The sequence below is a fragment of the Thermobia domestica genome, chromosome 4 (assembly GCF_964235325.1).
Source record: "Thermobia domestica chromosome 4, izTheDome1.hap1.1, whole genome shotgun sequence".
In the NCBI taxonomy this organism is placed as follows: Eukaryota; Metazoa; Arthropoda; class Insecta; order Zygentoma; family Lepismatidae; genus Thermobia; species Thermobia domestica.
The window spans coordinates 306,599,123-306,623,004 of record NC_137457.1 but is presented as its reverse complement, the minus strand read 5'-3'; the positions used below and the strand labels follow the sequence as shown (position 1 = coordinate 306,623,004).

The 23,882-nt window shown below is 37.3% G+C and overlaps 1 protein-coding gene across 1 annotated transcript in view; it reads right to left on the bottom strand.

Annotated features, from left to right (window-relative positions):
- LOC145684280 (disks large 1 tumor suppressor protein-like) overlaps positions 1–23,882 on the bottom strand; it is a gene marked incomplete in the record, with an annotated part of 1,496,324 nt that overhangs the window by 1,091,720 nt on the left and 380,722 nt on the right. Inside the window, 1 exon segment of the mRNA XM_081756423.1 lies at positions 3,062–4,376. Within this exon segment, the coding sequence (XP_081612549.1) occupies positions 3,062–3,332 (271 nt within the window).

The window sequence follows — 23,882 nt, the reverse complement described above, 5'->3', positions numbered from 1 at the left end:
TCGGTCGTAGGACCATATCGACATACAATTGAAACTCCAGCTCAGTAAACCTCATTGGTCGTAGAACCGTATCGACATACGACAGAAACTTCAGCTGAGATAACCTGCTTTGGTAGTAGGCATGTATCTACATACGACCGAAACTTCAGCCCAGAAACCTCTTTCGGTCGTAGGACGTATCGACATACGACCGAAACTTCAGCTCAGAAAACCTGTTTCGAGCCTATGCCGTTTCGGTCCTACGCCGTGTAAGTTCTACACATGTAACCCATTTTATGCTGCTGTCTCTCTTTTGTGTCACTTTTTTTTAGACTACCAAAGTCTGCTATGCATATGTGTAGGAAGTCTTATAGAACGGCTTTGTCCGTCCGTCGACAGGCATCAGAGCAAAAGCGGAAACATATATCGAGATGCAGTTTTTTTCAATCGATTCAGCATCCAAAAAATAGGTTCCAACCTCTCCGTTAAATCTCTATTCAAACCGGAAGTGGATCAAATTTGCAATTTTTCGGTTTCAGTGTTTACCGCCATAGAACAAGAACGGAACAGATAGCGAGATGCGGTTTCTTGCAAACAACCCAGCGTCTCAAGGCAACGCACCATATCTATCCCAACTACTCTTACCAAAACCGGAAATACTTCAAATTTAATATTTGTTCCGTTTTCAATACTGATTTCCTAAGAGATATCGAGATGCGGTTGTCTGCAATCGATTCATTGTCCCAAGAATACGTCCCATTTTCTTCATGAACCATCTATTCAAACCAGAAGTGGTTCAAATAAACTAATTCTGGTTCCAACACTTATCGTCATAGAACAAAAAACGGTAATATATAACTTCAATATGTCTTTTGCAATTGATTCAGGCTCTCAATATAGCACATCGTCACAGCTCGCAACACTTTACCAAAACCAAAATTGGTTGAAACTTACTACTATTTGCGGTTTCAATATTGATTTTCGTAGAGTAGAAACGGTAAGAGACATTGAGATACAGTTTTTTGTTTTTTGCAATTGATTCACATTCCCATGAATAGGCTCTATCTGCTTTGTTAACCATCTATTGGCTCTATTTGCTCTTCGTTAACCATCTATTGGCTCTATCTGCTTTGTTAAGCATCTATTGGCTCTATCTGCTTTGTTAACCATCTATTGGCTCTATCTGCTTTGTTAACCATCTATCGAATCCGTAAATAGTTCAACTTAACAATTTCCGATTTCAACATTTATCACCATAGAACAAAAACATTAAGAGCTAGTGAGTAATGGCTTTTTGATGTGAAGTCAGCATGTGAGGAACAGGTTTTGTCTTTGATTTCATTTGCTCTTCGTTAACCATCTATTGGCTCTATCTGCTTTGTTAAACATCTATTGGCTCTATTTGCTCTTCGTTAACAATCTATTGGCTCTATCTGCTTTGTTAACCATCTATTGGCTCTATCTGCTTTGTTAAGCATCTATTGGCTCTATCTGCTTTGTTAAGCATCTATTGGCTCTATCTGCTTTGTTAACCATCTATTGGCTCTATCTGTTCTTCGTTAACCATCTATTGGCTCTATCTGCTTTGTTAACCATCTATTGGCTCTATCTGCTTTGTTAACCATCTATTGGCTCTATCTGCTTTGTTAACCATCTATTGGCTCTATCTGTTCTTCGTTAACCATCTATTGGCTCTATCTGCTTTGTTAACCATCTATTGGCTCTATCTGCTTTGTTAACCATCTATTGGCTCTATCTGTTCTTCGTTAACCATCTATTGGCTCTATCTGCTTTGTTAACCATCTATTAGCTCTATCTGCTTTGTTAACCATCTATTGAATCCGTAAATAGTTCAAGTTAACATTTCCGATTTCAACATTTATCACCATAGAACAAAAACATTAAGAGCTAGTGAGTAATGGCTTTTTGATGTGAAGTCAGCATGTGAGGAACAGGTTTTGTCTTTGATTTCATTTCATATATATGTGTGTTCTCTCAAAGCCTTTTTTTGAAAGTACATGTATCAAAACATGCTACCAAGAAGACGAGTAATCTTTCTGCAACATAACTATGATAATACGGTGGCATGATAATATCATACCTCAAAAGTTAGTCATAATTAGCACTGAAAATGAACATTCTTTTGTTTTATACCTTTTTTGGGTATTTCTTCAGAAAATCTGTTCAAAAGTGAAGCCTATTTTTCACGATACACAAGTCACGTCTTTGAATCTTCGAGTTTATAACGATAACATTTATAAAAAAGTATATGTTGAGATGGACAACAGTCCGTATCGTCTGATATCATTTTTCTTTGTTGCCAGATTTGAACATTTAACTTGTTAATTTTTGTGCCCAGACATGTATAAACACGTTTTTCTAGACAGTTCTAATATAATATATAAAAATGCCATTAATAGGGTATGTATTCTTAATTATAAACGAGGAATTTTGTAAAAAATAAAAAAGGTAAGTGCAGACAATCTTCGGAAAATACATAAGTTTAAATATATTTTATTTTTAGTGTTATCATTGAAACATTTAGTGAGTAAACTACGTTTTAATTGGTTCTAGAAATTATAATGTATTGATGTTATAAGTTACGGATGACATTAGAACACTTTTGATATGATTTCAATCTCTCGAAAGTTCGATGAACTAGTAATATTACTGGGGTTAAATCACGTGATTTGGGCGGCCATTCTGTCGTTCCAGGAACGGAATTACTTACCTGTACACGAAAGTGGGAAGAGCTCCATCCTGCTACAATATGATTGCACTGTATAGACTACGCTGTATTGTGCTGTACAACGCAATGTCCTGTACTAGACACATAATAAAGAATCTAAGACCAGAAAAGAAAACCTGTGCATAAATTTGTGGGGTGCACACCCTATTTAATAAAAATAAGATATACAACCGAAGTGATAATTTTGTGTATTCCAAATGGTTGCAAAGCATTATACTGCTTTTTGTCAATTTTTTATTTTCGTTTTTATGTAGGCATTTCTATTCGAAAACTAAGAACTGCTTTTATTACACCTTGTTACACCGTTCAATACTTAACAATTACTGAACCTACCTTCTTTGGGCGGAACATATCCATGGACTTCGCAGTACGTCCCTACAGGCGTCTCTCCATGCTCGTATGAATAGAACGTTGTTGTGGAAGCAGTGGGGACACCAGAAGCCACTGACGGTATCCCCGCCGTCGCCCCTTGTTCGCGGTCCCAATCGGAAGGGTCCCGATCCCTTTGTTCGCGTTCCTCCCGTTCTCGCTCCCTTCGGCATTCGGCACATCGGCGCATCTCCGATCTGACTCGAAGCAGCCACACCATGCCGAACAGGGCCATGCCCAGACCAACACATGTCACCGCCGCACCCAAAAATGCGGACACAAAAATTAAACTAATAAAAAAATTAAATATCAAATGGTGCTGGAAATTAGTCCGAATATTTCGGACATAGGTCGTAGCACGGCACAATATTCTATAAACTTCACCATGATATTTAACTTCTCCGTAGAGGTACACTTTTCTTCTTGACAGATAATAACTCACAAATTAGAATTACGCGGCACCAATAAGGATTTTAAACACTTTTCTTTAAAATTTTCATCAATAATTTTATAATGGGTTCATGGCACTCACTTGATATGAAACAATCGTATCGAAGAAACAGTAAGAAAACAAGCACAACAGATTCAATATCGTTATTTACCAGTGGGCGCACAAATACCGAAACAATATTTTGTTGTTGTTGCTTTAGAAGGTAGGGGGGAGTTACTTTTCATTCATTACTTTCAAAGTAATATAAGTAATTGTAATAGTGAAAAAATCGTTGAAACATCCAATCGGGAGCTCATTCTTTATATGCCTGTCACACAGGCGGTTTAAACTTGTGCCACAAATCCATCATATGGTCCTGATGTGGTCCCAGAAAAGGGTAAACCATCATTCACCGCCAGACAACTGATCAAACACAGTCCACTTCACCATACTGAGTTGCAGAGTAGCTCGTGGGAACACGTCAAACAAGCCGCAAAGCGAAATAACGTGCAGAAAACATTCACACATATATAGACCCCAGAACGACACTTGTACACTTCTGTTTGACATATGGATGCTGTGAAGCTAATGGACTAGACAGCCAGTAACACACTCACACGCAAAAAGGGATGATTTTTTTTCCTTCGAGATTTATTTTTGTGTTAGCTTCGAATTAGCAGATTACGTTCAAATTCCTTGTTGCGGTTTTTCACTCCTTTTTTCGTCTTCTTTCCAGATAAACTATAGTTGTTGAAATGTTGAGAAATCCATCAAAAAATTTGTACTTTTACTTTTCTGTTGAGCAAAGATGATCAGATTCTTCAGTGTAGAAAGATTTCGGTATCCAAACTGCAGGAGAAAAAAACATAACCTGTTAACAAACCGAATATATATAAATAATTCTTTACAGATCTGTTGGTTGCCAATTCTCTGAAGATGATGTCAAGTTTCGCCAGATATGTTAAGTTACGGTGTAGACATCTTTGATCTGGATTTCGCAGAGAGCCAATACGAAACGTTAAAGGGGACACGTTAAATAAACGTTGTATTTAATTTGTAATAAACAAAATAGTTTTAACATACAGTTATTAAAATTAAATAATAATGTTATTTAAAAAGTAGTTCACAGGATACCAAAACAACATGATACGTAATTAAATACAGTTGAGTTCGTTTCTATAGTCGCTGCCTTAACTTAGATTTTGGGGAAAATGTTATTCTGGCAACACTGCAATTTCTATGGATGGCAACACTGAAAATTCTTGAGGTTCATATTTGCTGTTGTAGAATAACATTATCTATAATTATGGTAAGTTGTGTTTCGTTACTTCCTTTCATTTTTGAAAAAAACAAGCAAAAGAAATTTTGGCAAATTTTGTACCAGTTTTAGTATGCCTGGCTCTTAAGCAATATGATCAAATTCTTCCAAAAGTTATTCATACAAGCTGATTATCATGTATGTATTACACACCCAATTTTGATGCTGACTGCACATTCCATCAAAGGAAGTAAAATTTTATTATCTTCTACATGACTCTCCTTACACAGTAAATGTCCCTAATTCATATAGACCTAACTTGCAAATATACTAATATACTCCCTTATACTTGTATTTTTAGGATAAAAAATGCTTTTCTATTGTTAATTTTTTCGCACGAAAGACAGATCGTAGGCAGAATGTCAGCTGTCAAATCTTTTAATTTTAATTGAATTTTAAAAGTTTCACTTGTAATAGATTTTTAAACTATTGAATTGCAATTGTTTTTTTTTAATCTATCAATTATATAATATTTAAACCATTAATGACAATGAATTTTAAACTCATCAATAAAAATAGATTTTAAACTTTGAATTACGTATAATCGATTTTTAAATCTTTCAATTACAATATTAATTTTAAATCTTTACATTATAATCGATTTTCCAATCTTTCAATCAATATTTAAAGTTTTTCAATTACAGTGGGTGTTTAATTCATTATTTGTTATTACTTGTTTAATTTTTTTTACTTATAATTGAATTTTAAACTTTTAAATTATAATCGATTTTAGAAAAATCTTTGCATTACATTCAAATTTTAAACTTTTAAATCATAATCGATTTTTAAATATTTCAATTATAATCGATTTTTAAATATTTCAATTATAAACGATTTTTAAATAATTTAATTTATTATTATAGACTTTCACACATTCCAATTATAATCAATTTCATTTTTTTTTCAATTCCAGTTAAATTTTTAAATTTTCACCCATAAAACATTTTTAAATCTTTGAGTTGTAACCGATTTTTAATTTTTTCTACTATAATCGATTATTAAACTTTTAAAGTATAGTAAATCTATAAATCTCTTTAATCGTTATCATTTTAAAATTTTCAATATTGTAATTAAAATCTTTCAGTGATAATCAAACTTTAAACGTTCCAGTTCCTAGCCATTATAATAGACTAGAAGAATGCCCGTTCTTCGCACGGGGAGAATACGTTTCCTTTTGTATATAAAGGGGTGAATTTTCATTTAAATGGCATTGGAATTGTCACTGTTCGTCTCAGTGTCCCAAAAAAACTAAGGATTCGACACTAACAACGGCCATTTTCGAACATTTTTAAATATCCTCCCCCTCCCCTAAGTTACACCGTCAAAGTGATATGACAAAAAACATGTCAGGTCCGAACCTCATCTATGTTGAAAGTTTGATGGAAATCGGTCAGGAGGTTTAAGAGAGATGGGGTCACAAAACACTCACTATATATATACCCTTCTCCTCCCCTAAGTTGCACCGTCAAAGCGAAATGATGAAAACTATCTCAAACCCGAACGATATTGTATGCAGACTCTAACCCTTTATTTGACCCTTTTGCTCACAATCAGCATTGCTTTCTTTTGTGACATATGCACGAATAATAATTTCAGTGATACCTTAATTTGACTTATTGCTTTCATAGAATATTCATAAACGTGTGACTTGCGGATCAGTTGCTTACATAGTTATAATCTTTATCAGGAGAGGGCAGTCAAATTCAATACTGCTGATGCTTTATTTTTCTAGTTGAGCGAAAGTTAGTTTTATTTGTAGTTTCTGGGTCTATAGGAAGATATTTAACCGAAATTGCTGCTAATTACTTCTTCAAAGAAATATTTTTTTCTATTCCTCGTTATAATTGACCATATTAGGGCAAGGGCACCGATTTCTCTGTAAATTTGGGGGGAGGGGCATTTAGATGCAGAAGGCATATATGAGGATTTTAAGACAAATTGCATTCAAATTATGCCTAATATTGTATATTCCTAAATTTGATAAGGGGGGGCCACATAAGCTTTGGGGGGCCAGGGCCCCCTCGGCCCCCCAGAATCGGCGCCCTTGATTACGGGTAATGTTACTAGTAATCACTAGCAGCGATTAGATGTGAATACTCAGGGAGGAAGAATACAAAAATTTCCCATTAGTAAGAGGGCATGTGATTAGGTAATAGCGTTGAGGCAAACAAAGTTGAGGGCATTTCAGCCCTAATCTCCGCCACTGCTAGCAATACCTGATTAGTTATTTTAAGACAGTCTTGCTTGGAAATAAACACCCTATATTTTGTATACAAGATACAAAAAATACAGGGTGTCCCACAATTATGTATATATAAACACATTAACCTCATATTTTTCCTTATAAGAATGTTAATCCCTGTTCTCCATAACATTGTCCACTAATCCACCATCCAAATCAATACATGCCTGTAGACGAAAAGGAACGTTGTCACAAGCAGCTTGACAGATCCGTACTGGTATCCTATGAGACTCTTCTGTATTACCTTCCCGTAGTTCGGCCAAATTGCGTATATGACGTTGATACATTTTGTCCTTTAAAACAGCATATAAGAAAAAGTCAGATGTTATAAGATCGGGAGATCGAGCTGGCCACTTCACAAACCACGTCGACTGATTCAGTGATTCGAGAATGTTTCGTTCATCCTATCTGACATACACTAACGGTGCTAACCGTTCTAATTCCAGTGACCGTTATACCCACGTTTAGGATACAAAGTGCTACTATATTGAAACTTTTTTGTCCAGAATTATAAATACTACAGTCAGTCAAACATCATATACATTACTATGGGCCACCCTTGCATCTTAAAAATTTCGAAATCATGATCAGGTAGACGTGTTTCAACACCCATAAAAACAAAGGCCGCGGTGGTTCAGTGGTAGAGCGTTCACCTCTGGTGAATGGTGTCGTTGGTTCGATTCCAAGCTCGTGCCATGTAGATTTTGTGGTAGATAAACACCGTGTGCGGGGGTTTTCTCGGGGTTTTCCCGTTTCCTACCACTTTCTTCACTCCACCATTTCATTCATTATTTCATCATTACCGTCTTCTTTAGCCTAGCCGGCATAACCGTTTGACGTAAAACTCAAAGATTTCATTTCATTTTTACAAATACTACAGCCAGTCAAACACAGGGGCGGATCCAGGGGGCGATTGCCCCCCAGAAGAGGAAACTTTCTTATCTTATATATATAAATAAAACCCATCCCAAAGTTTGGAGCCCTTAAAAGTAGCAGTATGATAACCCACCGCCCCCTCCAGAAGTCGGTCCTGGATCCGCCCCTGGTCAAACATTATATATATAATTATGGCCGCTACACTGTACATAGACCACCCTTTATCTTAAAAATTTCGAAATAATGATGCGGAGGACGTGTTTCAAACAAGCATAAAAGCAAATCAAGAGATTTTTACGGGAATCTTTCAATGTTTACCAATCAGAAATGTGCACAAACACGTATAAACGGATCTAGAAAGTAAAAACAGGGGTGGAGGCAGCCAGAACTCAGATTATGATAGATATGTCATAAGTTTAGTAAAAACTTTCAAAAATATATACATAATAGCTTAAATTATTTTTGTTACCCAAAATACCAGTGGCCTAGTCCCTGCCGGCCCTGGGCTAGATCCGCCATTGCTGCAAACAAGTTCGTAGGATACAAAAACAAGTAATTTTCGTCCTTCTTATCGTAAGACTCACAAAGAAGGACTGAATGAGGACAGAGTTTGTGAATTTGATATCGGCTGACATCTCTCTACGAAAATACGAACTAATCTCTGGAGAGCTCCTAACATGGGATGTGCTTCCGACTTCAGACACATAGCGAGGAAGAAACGTTAGAATCAGTTTGACTTCGTCTATGCTCTTTGGGCAACAGGATCATGTGTGAGTTCTTGCCTTGTCTGTCTGTCTATCTCTCTCTCTCTCTCTCTCTCTCTCTCTCTTTCCTTCTTTGTGTGTAAGACATTTCTCTAGCTCTGTCTTATATTACCTTCGTCTTTTCTTTCAGTTTCCATCAGACGGCTGGAATTCTCCTGAGAAGGAGACAAAAGCAAAAGAACCGAGAAACAAGATCTATAACAGGCAAGAGAGAAATAAATCGTATTCGATGCTTTAATGTGAGGTATGTCCATACTTTGGATGGTTCTATTACACTTACACACACACACACAAACACACATGCACTCAAAGACTGTTCCATAATGTACGTCTATTGATGTCAATTCAAAGAGAATGCAATACACATTACTTAAACCGTCTCGAACAACTGTATGTCAGTGTGTTGAAAGACTATATATATATATATATATATATATATATATACGCCACCAGAAAGTAATAATAATAATAATAATAATAAAAGAACTGCAGCTATATATATTTGATTTCCAAACAAGTTAATGAAAAAGTGCAAAAAAATCGAACCGGTTTGATAGAATTTCGAAACCGGCTTTTGATAGAAAACCCTTCCGAACCGGTTTTGGAAGGTTCGGTATGTTTCGGTTTCGGGATTCTATCAAACCTCGAAGCAAGGGCGCCGATCCTGGAGGGCTGAGGAGCCCCCCCCCCCAAAGCTCATGTGGGCCCCCATGTTGTATTTATGAATATACAATATTTTCCATAAATTTGAATGGAATTTGTCTTAAAATCCTCATATATATATATATATATATATATATATATATATATATATATATATATATATATATATATATATATATATATATATATATATATATACCTCCTGTATCTGAATGGGCCCCCCAAAATTTACAAAGAAATCGGCGCCCTTGCCTCGAAGGAGGGAGAGAAGAAGAAAAGGAAGAGGAACAGATATCGTCTTCCGTGAAAATGGTGGAATGAAAAACGTGGGAGGAAACGGAAGAAGCCCGAGAAAACCCATGAACAACGTGGTTGTACATCACAAAGCCCACTTGGTGTGAGCTGGGATCGTATCGGGGACCCCGTACACCAAAGGTGAACGCCCTGCCACTGATCCACCGTGTCCACTATCAGATGCTGCATCAGTTATTTCCTTGTTAAATAAATATAGTTATATTGAGAAAGTGTACAAATGTATACAAATGTATGTTGAGTTAGAAAGTTTTTTTTGGGGGGGAGGGGGGACAGGTCCAGACCGGTGAAGTACCTTCTTGTGAACGCGCCCCTGAATTAGACCACTTGACTACACGGCACACCGGCATCATCATTTCGCTCTTATTTATTAAATATTATTGAGCGTAGGTCAACCTTAGGATCCTTTATTAACATGCGGCCTTCAGTTTGCTAGGCATACTGTATATTGCCGCTACTGCTTCTAGCTCAGAAGAGATAATCCTTAGGAAAACCACAATAATTATGCGAAATCTCAGGTTGGCATTGCAGTAAACCAACTTCTGCTCCGAAAGACAAAAAAACTGTAGAAAACGGAGTAAAAGAAAAGCAGTGTGACGTAATCCCAATCCATTTGTCTCTTTTTCCACCGAGACAGTGGTTGTCCATCAATGTGTGACCCTTCTCTGCCATTCTCTTCCTTTAGAAGTTCGCAAAACAGTAAACAGCAAAGCAAGCAGAGAAACTGTTTCTGGCTTTTTGTGCAAAACTTCTGCCAAGACGGCTATTTTTCTTCTTTCAGTAGCGGTAGAAGGAAATGCTTGCATCCTACATCCACACACAAGCAAACTAACGGCAAAGTGACAAAAAAAAAAAAAAAAAAACCTATGATTTCAATTCAATTTCATTCCTAATTCAAATTGATTAGTTAAATTGTTTTGTTTCCTAATTCTTAACTCATTCCGAGTTCAAGAGGCAAGAATACGTTTGGAGAAAGCCGCACAAAACCAAAGTGAAATGTTTAACTCAACGTCCCATACTTATGTCCTGAAAGTTAAAGGAGAGGATGGTTAATGAAATTCAATGATTATCAGTGAATTTGACGGAGAGTCAATCATAAGAGTTGGTTTCACTTTCCAATGAGACGGATTGATTAACTGATTTGAGTTTAACGTCCCTTTTTAGCATCAAAGACCTGACTGATTTGAGTTTAACGTCCCTTTTTAGCATCAAAGACTGACTGATTTGAGTTTAACGTCCCTTTTTAGCATCAAGGACCTGATTGATTTGAGTTTAACGTCCCTTTTCAGCATGACTGATCTGAGTTTAATGTCCATTTTCAGCATCAAGGACCTGAATGATTTGAGTTTAACATCCATTTTCAGCATCAAGGACCTCTCGATTTGAGTTTAACTTCCATGTTCAGCATCAAGGACCTGATTTATTTGAGTTTAACGTCCCTTTTCAGCATGACTGATCTGAGTTTAATGTCCCTTTTCAGCATCAAAGGCCTGACTGATTTGAGTTTAACGCCCATGTTCAGTATCGAGACTATATGAGGTAGGGTTTTAGCGCTTAAAAGTGCAATCCGAATCACTACTTTGCGTTTGTATCGTTGGTAACTATCCACACCACGGATCGAATCCGGAATTATATTAATGGACAGAAGTAATTTGGCCAGAAAGGGGCATTATAACTGTTTGGAAATGCAGAGCAAGTAAAAATTATGGAATGATTTCAGAAATTTACTCCGTGAAATGTAATTAACATGCTCTGCTACGAAACATACTTCAGTTTCTTACTGGAGTCATGCAAGTGGTTTATAAGATTATGTTGTTAGTACATCCGTTACAAGATTGTCTTGTCAGTACGTCTGTTATAGGATTGTGTTTTTAGTATGTCCGTTATAAGATTGTGTTGTTAGTACTTCCGTTATAAGATTGAGTTGTTAGTACGTCCGTTATAAGATTGTGTTGTCAGTACGTCTGTTATAGGATTGTGTTGTTAGTACATCCGTTATAAGATTGTGTTGTCAGTACGTCTGTTATGGGATTGTGTTGTTAGTACGTCCGTTATAAGATTGTGTTGTCAGTAAGTCTGTTATAGAATTGTGTCGTTAGTACGTCCGTTATAAGATTGTGTTTTAGTACTTCCGTTATAAGATTGAGTTGTTAGTACGTCCGTTGTAAGATTGTGTTGTTAGTACTTCCGTTATAAGATTGAGTTGTTAGTACGTCCATTATAAGATTGAGTTGTTAGTACGTCCATTATAAGATTGTGTTGTTAGTAGGTCTATTATAGGATTGTGTTGTTAGTACGTCCGTTATAAGACTGTGTTGTCAGTACGTCTGTTATAGGATTCTGTTGTTAGTACGTCTGTTATAGGATTCTGTTGTTAGTACGTCTGTTATAGGATTCTGTTGTTAGTACGTCCGTTATAAGATTGAGTTGTTCGTACGTCCATTATAAGATTGTATTGTTAGTACTTCCCTTGTAAGATTGTGTTGTTAGTACATCCGTTATGAGATTGTGTATTTAGTACGTCCGTTATAATATTGTGTTGTGAGCTCGGCGCAAATCCGTCCTCAACGTGAGCGGGGGACGAGTAAGACCGTTTTCATATATTTTTCTTTTTTCTTTCTTTCTTTCTTTTTTTTTCTTTTCTTTTTTTTTTTTTTTTATTTTAGCAATGTACAAAATATTTATGAAGTTGAGAAACAATGCTGTGAAGAATCAAGGGAGCAGAGATGTCTTCAACACTGGAGACGGGTAGATTTGAGGCTTATTCTAAGGGGGTTAGACTCATATTACGGTAGAAGAATCTGATTTCTGAGATGAATCTATTGTATATTTTGCAGCAAGGAACATCAGTTTCATCGCATTTTCCTTTGTGGCAGTCGAACACAAATCATCACATTTCTTCCCAAAAAACACATTTCAAATCAGATTATTGGAAGGGGACAGTCCTCCCAGTTCCAAGATGGGGGATCCCAGTCACCCTTCGAGACTTACTCCAGTGGCTGTGATACTGCGACATGTGCTTTGAAAGTCTAAATTTCAAAGTTTAGTTTCCACGCAGTATTTTTATTTCCTACCTCTAAGAGTGATAAGTGAGCAGTTAAGCAAAATAACATTCACTAGAGAGCACTGATCTATCGATATCCTTAATTATCATGTAAAGAAGTCTGTGATTAGTGCGCAGCGGCATTTCCATACCAAATATCGCAGAATCAGGGAAGCAGAGTTGTCTTAAACACTGGGAGACAGGCAGATTTGAGGCTTATTCTAAAAGGGGGTGGTTAGGCTCATATTACGGTAGAAGAATTTGATTTCTGAGCTGAACCTCTTGTATATTATACAGCAAGGAACATCAATTTCACCTCACTTTCCTTCGTGGCAGTTGGACACAAATCATCATATTTCTTTCTACCTACGAGGAAGGCCATTCGAAAGTGGTATGAACATCACAGCACCCATTGTTGATATTGACTGCAACAGGAAAGTTTGGCAGGAGACAACTATCGGAATGATGTGTGCCGTGTTCGGCGAGGTACTCACCTAGAACACTTAGACTATTGGCTTGATGTGTGCCGTGTTCGGCGAGGTACTCACCTAGAACACGTTTAGACTATCGGCTTGATGTGTGCCGTGTTCGGCGAGGTACTCACCTAGAACACTTAGACTATTGGCTTGATGTGTGCCGTGTTCGGCGAGGTAGTCACATAGAACACTTAGACTATCCGCTTGATGTGTGCCGTGTTCGGCGAGGTACTCACATAGAACACTTAGACTATCGGCTTGATGTGTGCCGTGTTCAGCGAGGTACTCACCTAGAACATTTAGACTATCGGCTTAATGTGTGCCGTGTTAGGCGAAGTGCTCACATAGAAGAATACTACAGAGAGTTATAAAGAGAAAAAGAAAATAGTTACGACGACATTGGTTGAGAGGAAACTTTATTGCAAGAACGTGAGTGGAGATATGATAAGAAGAGAAAAGTGAAGGCAGAAAAGAAACAATTGATGGACAATAATAAAACAGAAAACTCGTACGTATGGACAAGATGGTTAACTAAGCAGTGTAGTAAATTTGTTTAGCTATTTTTGACAAAACAAAAGTGAAAAAAATGGTAACGTGAAATGTCTGCATAGCAGTAGTAGTGATGTGTGCGCTTTGAGTTCATCACCCTGTATAAACTAACTCGATGAAACTGTAATGAGTGTTGTTTCATGTGACCGAATGACCATTTGTCTATACAATATATGCATATTCTTTTTTCTTTTTTAAAAAAAAAGCTCAATCGTATTTCATCTGGAATATTGAAGAGTTGGGAGCGGAACAAAATCAAATTTATATTTGCAGTCACATCTTCTCGTTTCCTAATTATCCACAAACGATTCATTTGCTGTCGAACACTAAATAAAACAAAAAGTTGAACTCTCGATATGCATGCATTCAATTCCACACCACACCCTCGGAAATATCGGTTATCTTCCTTCCCCCTTTTATGAACATTCCATAATAAAATGCAGTATTGGTTTGATTGTACAGAATAACGTATTATCCTTTAAGCCAATTATTTATATTATCGTCTCTCTTTTTTTCAATATTGCTCATAGTCAATAAAACACAGACATAGAAAAGCAGAACTAAACAATTAAATTCGTTTTTTGTTTATTCAACTAAAATATAATAATTTTCTTTATGGTTTGACTGTCTCGGTCCGGTAGTTTGAGTTTTTGTTTTTACATACTTATGCAACATGGGATGACATATTATTAACGTGAGCTGTGACCCACGATCGGTGCAGTTCCTGAATGCACAGACAAAGAACCTACTATTAACATGAGCTGCGACTCATGACCGGTGCAGTTCGTGAATGTACAGACTAAGGACCTACTATTAACATGAGCTCCGACCCACGACTGGTGCAGTTCCTGAATGCACAGAATAAGGACCTACTATTAACATAAGCTGTGATTCACGACCGGTGCAGTTCCTGAATGCACACTCTAAGGACCTACTATTAACATGAGCTATGACCCACGACCGGTGCAGTTTGTGAATGCACAGACTAAGGACCTACTATTAACATGAGCTGCGACCCACGACCGGTGCAGTTCTTGAATGCACAGACTAAGGACCTACTATTAACATGAGCTGCGACCCATGACCAGTGCAGTTCCTGAATGCACAGACTAAGGACCTACTATTAACATGAGCTGCGACCCATGACCGGTGCAGTTCCTGAATGCATAGACTACCATGCAAGATCAACTGCCCCCACCAACAGGAGTTCCCCACTAACTTACCTCACAGGACCGCGCAACTGGTCTTAGTCTGTCCGGTCTCTTACTTTTAATGAACCAACGTGAAACGTACTTACATTTTCTGAACAAATGGGAAATCTGTTTACCTTTAATGAAAAAGCGAAAGAAAAAAATGTATACCCTTTAATGAATGAATGGAAAACCTGTTCACTTTTAATGAACCAATGAGAAAACTGTATGACCTTTAATGAACTAATGAGAAAATTGTATACTTCTAATGAACCAACAGTAAACTTGTTTGCGTTTAACAAAACAATGGCACAACTGAATTCTTTTCGGGAATGTTTCGTTCAGTCCCACCGTTCTGCCATCCTGTCTGGCGTACACTAACGGTTCTAAGTCCAGTGACCGTTATCTCCACTCTTAGGGTACACAGTGTTGCCATATCGGAACTTTTTGTCCAGAATTACAAATACTACAGTTAGCCAAATATGGGCCATCCTGTATTACCGTATTTGATTGTTGCAGATCAATCTTGAAACCTGAAGTAATAGTAGTAGCCGTAAAACGTTAACGAACATACTCTATTAACTCCATTAACGGATTGACTCTATTAAAGACTATACATAGCCACCGTTAAAAGTAGCCGTAAAACGTTAACGAACATCTCTATTAACTCCATTAACGGATTGACTCTATTAAAGACTATACATAGCCACCGTTAAAAGTAGCCGTTAAACGTTAACGAACATCTTTATTAACTCCATTAACGGATTGACTCTATTAAAGACTATACATAGCCACCGTTAAAAGTAGCCGTTAAACGCTAACGAACATCTCTATTAACTCCATTAACGGATTGACTCTATTAAAGACTATACATAGCCACCGTTAAAAGTAGCCGTTAAACGTTAACGAACATCTCTATTAACTCCATTAACGGATTGACTCTATTAAAACTATACATAGCCACCGTTAAAAGTAGCCGTTAAACGTTAACGAACATCCCTATTAACTAGTTCTGGTTCCAACAGAGGGATTTATAGAACTCTAAACAGTTTCTCGCTATCTTCGAGTTTTACAGTTTTCCATCTTGAAAATGAATACTAAAACCAAAGAAGTAGCCCATTTTAGCTATTTCTGATTTCTATACAGGGTTTAAAAGTAAAAAAAAATGTATAGCTAAAGTATTTCTGTATGCAGTGTTCAAGAAGAATACTTTTTATTATTATTATCTCACAACTTTTTTTCAAAGATATATTACTTTTGTTGCTGTTGTTCCTGTTGGATTATGTAATTTCTCACCTGCCTGCATCAATCAAATTTCGGCAGATGGCGTTGAGGGAGGAGAACTGTAATATACCTTATATATATGTGCCGTGGTTTATTCAATTTTTGAAATACGACAACATCTGGAGATAGAATATATATATATATACATGTGGGTGGGTGAAAAATATGAAATACCTCACCTGTGTTTTATGCAAAGATGCCTAGAAAATATACATGTATACACTCTACCAACTTATGAGAATCATAAAAAAGAGACGCTTGGTTTTCCAACCCACAGGAGAAATTAACCTCTCTTTCTCTTTTTTTTTTTTTTTTTCATTTATACCATTATATTCCCTTAATGAACCTCTCATTTAAAGGGTTCACTTAAAATGAAAGGACCACAAAATGTGTTTGTGTAACCTCATTTTTTTTTGTTCTTTTTCTCTTCTGTTCTTGTAAATAAATTGCCTTTCCGGTATTCAACTATGAAAAATATCTTCGTGTCTTTCGTTTACCTTAAAGGTTACAGAAACGTTTCTCAAACTGAAATCAGCGGACCACTAGTAGTTCACGAGGTACTCATGTGATTTTCCTACATTTCAAATGATTCTCAATAAACTGTAGTAAAGACAGTAAAGAAGATCACGTGATATTATATATGTATGGGTTACGGATAAAGAAGGTTAAAATCTCTGTTACCCATTAAGATGTTAACAGACATGTATACGATATGGACCATACATATCCGCTGTTAAAGTCTCCGTTATCCGTTAAACGTTAGCGAACGTACTCTATGAACTCCATTAACGGATTGACTCCATTAAAGATGCCATACATTGCCACCGTTAAAGTCGACGTTATCCGTTAACGAACATACTTTATTAACTCTATTAACGCATTGACTCCATTAAAGATGCCATACATAGCCACCGTTAAAGTCGGCGTTATCCGTTAACAAACATATTCTATTAACATCATTAACGTATTGACTCCATTAAAGACTCCATGCATAGTCCCCGTTAAAGTCGCCGTTATCCGTTAACGAACATACTCCATTAAGGACTCCATACACAACCACCATTAAAAGTCGCCGTTATCCGTTAAACGTTAACGAACATCTCAATTAACTCCATTAATGGACTCACTCCATTGGTGAACACGGACGAGATAATCGCTTTACCTATCTATTGCAAAAAAAAAACATAATTCAACAATTTGATATCTATGGACCATACATACCCACAGTTTAAGTCCCCGTTATAAGTTAAACGTTAACGAATATACTCTATTAACTACATTGACCTCATTAAAGACTCCATACATAGCCCCCGTTAACCGTAAAACGTTAACGAACATACTCTATTAACTTCATTAACGGACTGATTCCATTAAAGACTCTATACACAGCCACCGTTAAAAGTCGCCGTTATTCGTTAAACGTTAACGACTATACTCTATTAACGAACACGACCGAGATAATCGCTCTACTTATCTATTACAAAAAAAATAGAATATTATTGAAAAACGTTGAGTCTCAGAAATGAAAATTTTTGACACTAAATAGGGTCCCATAAGTAAAACTAGATCACCCAAGTCTTTGATCTCGAAAATTGTTTTAGTGTTACACGACTCATAGTATAAAAACTATAAATTAATACAGTAATCGTAGGAACACAATAAAAAAGAATTTATCAACGTATAAAAATACGCAAGTCATTACACATAATGTAGTCCCATAATAACTATGGGTTACTCATGTTGTTATATCACACCGTAAATGGACCTCTCGTTACGCGAAAATATTCAGACCACTTCTAGTTGAAATTAAGAAGAAATTAGAGCCTAAATTTTGTTCATAAATTTACGAAACGAGACACGCTTCTGAAGAATTGAGACGAAACGAGACTTCTAGCAAATTTACGAAGCAAGACAGGTAAATTTATTTCTCGTCTCGTCTCGTCTCGTCTCGAGGTCAACACTATCTCTCAATGACGCCTCTTCTGTGGAGTGTCGATAATTCGATGTATTCATATATTAAAATGCTAGGTTTATACAGAGGTAAAAGTGGATCTGAAAAGATTGCGGGACGGTAGATAGCTGCTTCATTCACGCCGTTCCCCCTGCATATCTTTTGCCCATTGTAATCTTTTTGGGGACTGCTGTAATATTCTTTTTCGAGGTGAGAACGGCGTACCCCGTGTTCCCCTTCACTTTTACCCCTGCGTTTATATGTTTGTGGTCAAGAAACGTTTATATGTTTGTGGACGTATGTTCTGTATGTTTGAGCTTAATTCTTTTTACAGTGATATCTCGGAAACCAAAAACTCTAGAAAGATGCTGTTTTCTCTGATCAATTGCAAATTTCGTATAGATTGTTCAGTTCTAAATGAATATTTTCTTTAAAAAATGATCGTTATTTCGTTATTACATTTTTAGGGGTACACTGAAAGTATTGAAATTTAAAAAAGTAACGTATCATATCCTACGAGTTATACATTCCAACACAACACATTTGTATACGGAGTTTGTATATCTCTCCCGCGTTTGTTTCATGGTCAAATGATAATGAAAAACGAAGGATAACCATTTCTCCAATCTAAGATGAATCTTTATTGTTTATAGAGTTTTACCCAATAAACACCACATATCACTGATACATATAAGTGTATTATGTATTTGCTTATTACATACTGCATGCAGAAAGAAAGAAAACCCAGATTATACATGAATTAGAAACTCCAACCGGAAGTAGGCTCAAATCCTGCAACCGGTTCGAGATATTGACAATATAATCGAAAAATCTCTCCTTTTCCCTATATGATACCTCTTGCCGATTTTTATCAAGACATTTTTCAATTGTTTCTGTAAAGTGACATGTGCAGATGTTATGAGAAATGAACTAGAGGATTCATGATCGTATGTGAAAGATGCGCTGTGTAGAGATACACAGGTTCAGTTACCATTAATCAAAATATGAAGCTCTCTTTACATCGGCAGAGAATCTTGCTTCTTCCTAAGCCAAAATTAAAATGGTGTTTCTGTTCTACAGTGGTAACATTTTCGACCCATCCTGCATAAAGCGCCTATGAATAAACTATCCCAAAATATATCAGAGAACACAGTTTATTAACATGTACTGCATGTCTATGTCATGAGTTAAAAAAAAAAAAGAAAATCGTTTTCACTTGAATAAACACATTGAGGAAATATTTGCCATAGCTCTTGTTGCGAAAGCATTTATATTCTATATATATATATATATATATACATAATACAAGTGTGATACGTTGTCACCCGCGACACGCCTTGCTCCTTCTGCTTCAATCACTCAATTGACAGATGCAATTTCCGGTTCATCGAATATAAACGCCTCGTGTCATTTCCTCGCTTCCTGACTTTTCTGAAAAAAAAATGAAGCTATGTACTTTGTGATTTTTAATACTGCCACCTAGCATCATGTAAAACTGAATATGAAATGAAGCATACACAAATACACACTATACAGGGTGGTTCAGTAATGTTGGACAGCCCTGAATAAATCGGAAACCAGAAGAGATATTAGCAAGAGTGTGGTGGATCCATATACTTGTGGAAGGGGGACGTCTTGTGAGGTACCACACAATGTTACCAGGTCAACAGTGTTGCCAGCTCAGTACAAAGTTGTATTTTTTTAAATGGAACATATAGAAGTTTATGCCATCAAAAGAATTAGCACAGAATGCGAATACCAACAAGCGAAACCGCACCAGTCAGTGTTGCCAAATAAGGAAGTTATAAAGCTTCAAAGATCAAGAAATTAAAGTGTCCGTAGAGCAAAACTAGCAAAAAGGCAAGAAAAATAATACTACGGAATGAAAAGGAGTAACCGAAAGAGTAAACCAAAGAACGCACAGCATCCAGTGAGTAACAGGGTTGCCACAGTAAAGGGGGAAAAAATTGAAAATTTTGCCGTTGCTATAGGAGGAAAAGTGCCCATATGACATAATGCTGGAAACACCATAGAAAGTCTATGTAAGATTCAGGAATCCTAATAGCGTTTGTTCGAAAGCGATATCTCTAACCGTTTTCGAGATACACCAAAGGTGTGCGGGGTTTGCAACACTGCATAATTGATTTGACGATTAGACCCGTGTAGTTCTTACATTTTGTTGGGCGTATCATTTTCATTACTCGTTCCTGTAGTTTGGAGGGCGAGGGAATTATTATGCAGTGTTGCAAACTCCGCACACCTTTGGTGTATCTCGGAAACGGTTAGAGATATTGATTTCGAACAAACGCTATTAGGATTCCTGAATCTTACATGAACTTTCTATGGTGTTTCCAGCATTATGTCATATGGGCACTTTTCCTCTTATAGCAACGGCAAAATTTTCAATTTTTTCCCCCTTTGCTGTGGCAACCCTGTTACTCACTGGATGCTGTGCGTTCTTTGGTTTACTCTTTCGGTTACTCCTTTTCATTCCGTAGTATTATTTTTCTTGCCTTTTTGCTAGTTTTGCTCTACGAACACTTTAATTTCTTGATCTTTGAAGCTTTATAACTTCCTTATTTGGCAACACTGACAGGTGCGGTTTCGCTTGTTGGTATTCGCATTCTGTACTAATTCTTTTGATGGCATAAACTTCTATATGTTCCATTTAAAAAAATACAACTTTGTACTGAGCTGGCAACACTGTTGACCTGGTAACATTGTGTGGTACCTCAAAAGACGTCCCTCTTCCACAAGTATCTGTATCCACCAAACTCTTGCTAATGTCTCTTCTGGTTTTCGATTTATTCAGGGCTGTCCAACATTACTGAACCACCCTGTATATATATATATATATATATATATATATATATGACTTCGTAGTGTAGTGGTTAGAGCGTAGGACTCAGGTCCGTGTGGTCCGAAATTCGATTCCCGGTTGGTTGCTTCTTAATTTTCGGCGTCCACTCAGCGTCGTGAGGCAAACTGCGGAGTCACGCGAATAAAAGACGTGACAGCTACTAGCTCTAAAAAGTAGGGATGGCCAGAACCGGTCCCTGGTGGAACCGGTTTTCGGGTCTGAACGTATCCGGTTTTAAAAGATCCGGTTCCGAAACCGGTTTTTCGGATCCAGGTTTGGAACCTGTTCTTCGGAACCAGGTTTGGAACCGGTTCCCAAGATTCGGTTCTGGAACCGGTTCCGGAACCGGTTCTGAAAACCGGATCTCCAAGAACCGGCGAAACTTTGTGACCAACCCTACGCTAAATCCGAGCTACTGGCAGGCTGTGAACAGTGTGCTAGATGAAATGGTGGAAGCGACAGGCAGGCGCCCAGGTAGCGGCCGCTTGTCTCATTTGGCTAAATAAACTGGGTAACTGGCAAACTCATTGGCTAAACTGGCCAGCTCATTTGGCTAAACACCCACTGGTGGACCAAAATTTCTTTTCTGGGGGCACAAGCGCATGGTCCTCTTTGCAGTGTTTTGAAGGTGAACTTTGTGCCTCTTTTACGGGTCTCTAAGGACTTTCGGACCCAGGTCTGGAACCGGTTCCTAAGATCTGGTTTTGGAACCGGGTTTTCGGATCCAGGTCTGGAACCGGTTCTGGAACCGGGTTTTCAGATCCAGATCTGTAACCAGTTCCTAAGATCCGGTTCTGGAACCGGGTTTTCGGATCCGTGTCTGGAACCGGTTCTGAAAACCAGATCTCCGAGAACCGGTTCCTCGCGGAATCGGAACTTTGTGGCCATCCCTACTAAAAAGCTCCCGATACGAAGATTAGTGACAGGGCAACGCAGCACACTGACCACGGATTCGTCGCTAGGTTAGTTCAGCTAACAGACGTCGTTGGACCGGCTGAAGCCTACAAATGGCTCTTACGCAAAGTGTTTACATACATACATACATATACAGTGAAATCTCTGAATAACGAACACCAGTGGGACATGAATTTTTGTCCGTTACTGAGAGGTGTCCGTTACAGAGAGGTTACAAAAATTTAATTTCTTACAACGGTAATTGTATGCAGTAATATACACTGGATTCATTATGTATGAGCGTATGAAAATACTCTATTTAGTACGTATTTGAATTACTGGGAGGGATAAAGGAGAAATTCATTTGTGTTAAATAAGATTATTGCTGGGGATGTGTTAATATATTCGTATACCGTACCGCAATAGATAATGCGTGTATGGTAATTTTCTTAATTACATGTCATCACCCTGTAAAAATATCCATTAATTCACATGAAATTGTCGGGAAAGATGCAAAGACCAGAGGAAAAAGGACTAATTTGCTAGGTAAGGGAAGATCTTTCGCATACGACTGACCCTGCATGAGTGTTATTGCTTGTTGAAGATTTTCTAGGATTTCCACCAGAAAGTTTTTTTTTTTTTTTTTTTTTTTTAGGGCAGAAAAAAAGAATTTCAAGTTCAGCTTGAAGTTGTATTGTTTAATGGTTCACCAGGTCTAGACTCATGATAGATACACTTATAGGGAAAAGACTTTTCTGTCTACTATAATATATCGCACAACTGAGAATAATTCCTGTCTGTTATAAAGAGGTTATTAAAATGTTTTGGGAAAAAAGGACTGTCCATGTCCGTATCTGAGAGTGTCCGTAAAAGAGGTTTTGTTCCGTAAGAGAACATATATTTTTGCCGGGGCGAAAATAATCTGTCCGTATTATAGAGGTGTCCGTTAAGGGAGGTTTCACTGTATATGTAAAGTTCGTACGTTTAAAATTTCCAGTTTTAATATTGGTGGAAAATCACTCTGTGTAACGTAACCAACGGACAGATTGATAGACTGATATCACACGTACAACGTCACAAACATTGGCCTGTCGGTCACGAAACATGTGCTGTTGAACACCATCGTGTGAAAGTGCACTATGGGGGACACAATTGCAAGTGAATTTACTTTACGAGTTCAAAAATGAAAGATTTTACACATCTGGCCGCAAAAACAAGTCAAGTAACAACATGTGTTGTTGGACACCATCGTATAAACGTGCACCAAGTAGAAACACAGTTGCAAGTGAATTTACTTTACGAGTTCTAAAGTAAGGCATTTCGCATCCTCTGGCCGCAAATAAACTATAAACAACAATACATTTGGGGTCAGGGGTGGTGAATGATCGCACGCTATGCCATTGGCTTGTGAAACTTCGTGCCGACGACACAACATTTAAAAATGAGTTCCCATGGCAATAGATCAACATAATGTTCTGATGACTAGCTCCTCAGGAAAACCGTGGTAATGGACCCCCGAAAAAAAGTGTTTTTGCAGCTGCTGACAAGTTAAGCAAGCACCGTATCATTGTCGCTAAGCGGATGTGCGAAATTGGTAAGTTTTGGACTAAGAATTTAGCGTCCCTTTCTCTGCTAAATGAGTATAGTTTTATTAAGAATGTGGACAAATACATGTCGAGTTACGAACTTTTTTTTTTGGGAGGGGGGGATCGGATCCGATGTACACCCCGCGTGATTGCACCCCTGAACGCTAGTAATACTGGAGAATTTATTGTTATAAATAATAATAATAATAATAATAATAATAATAATAATAATAATAATAATAATAATAATAATAATAATAATAATAATAATACGAGGGCTGTCCAGGAAGTACCAGCCGTTTTGGCCTATCGCGGCAGTGGGTGGGGTTAGAGTTGCCATCCTGATG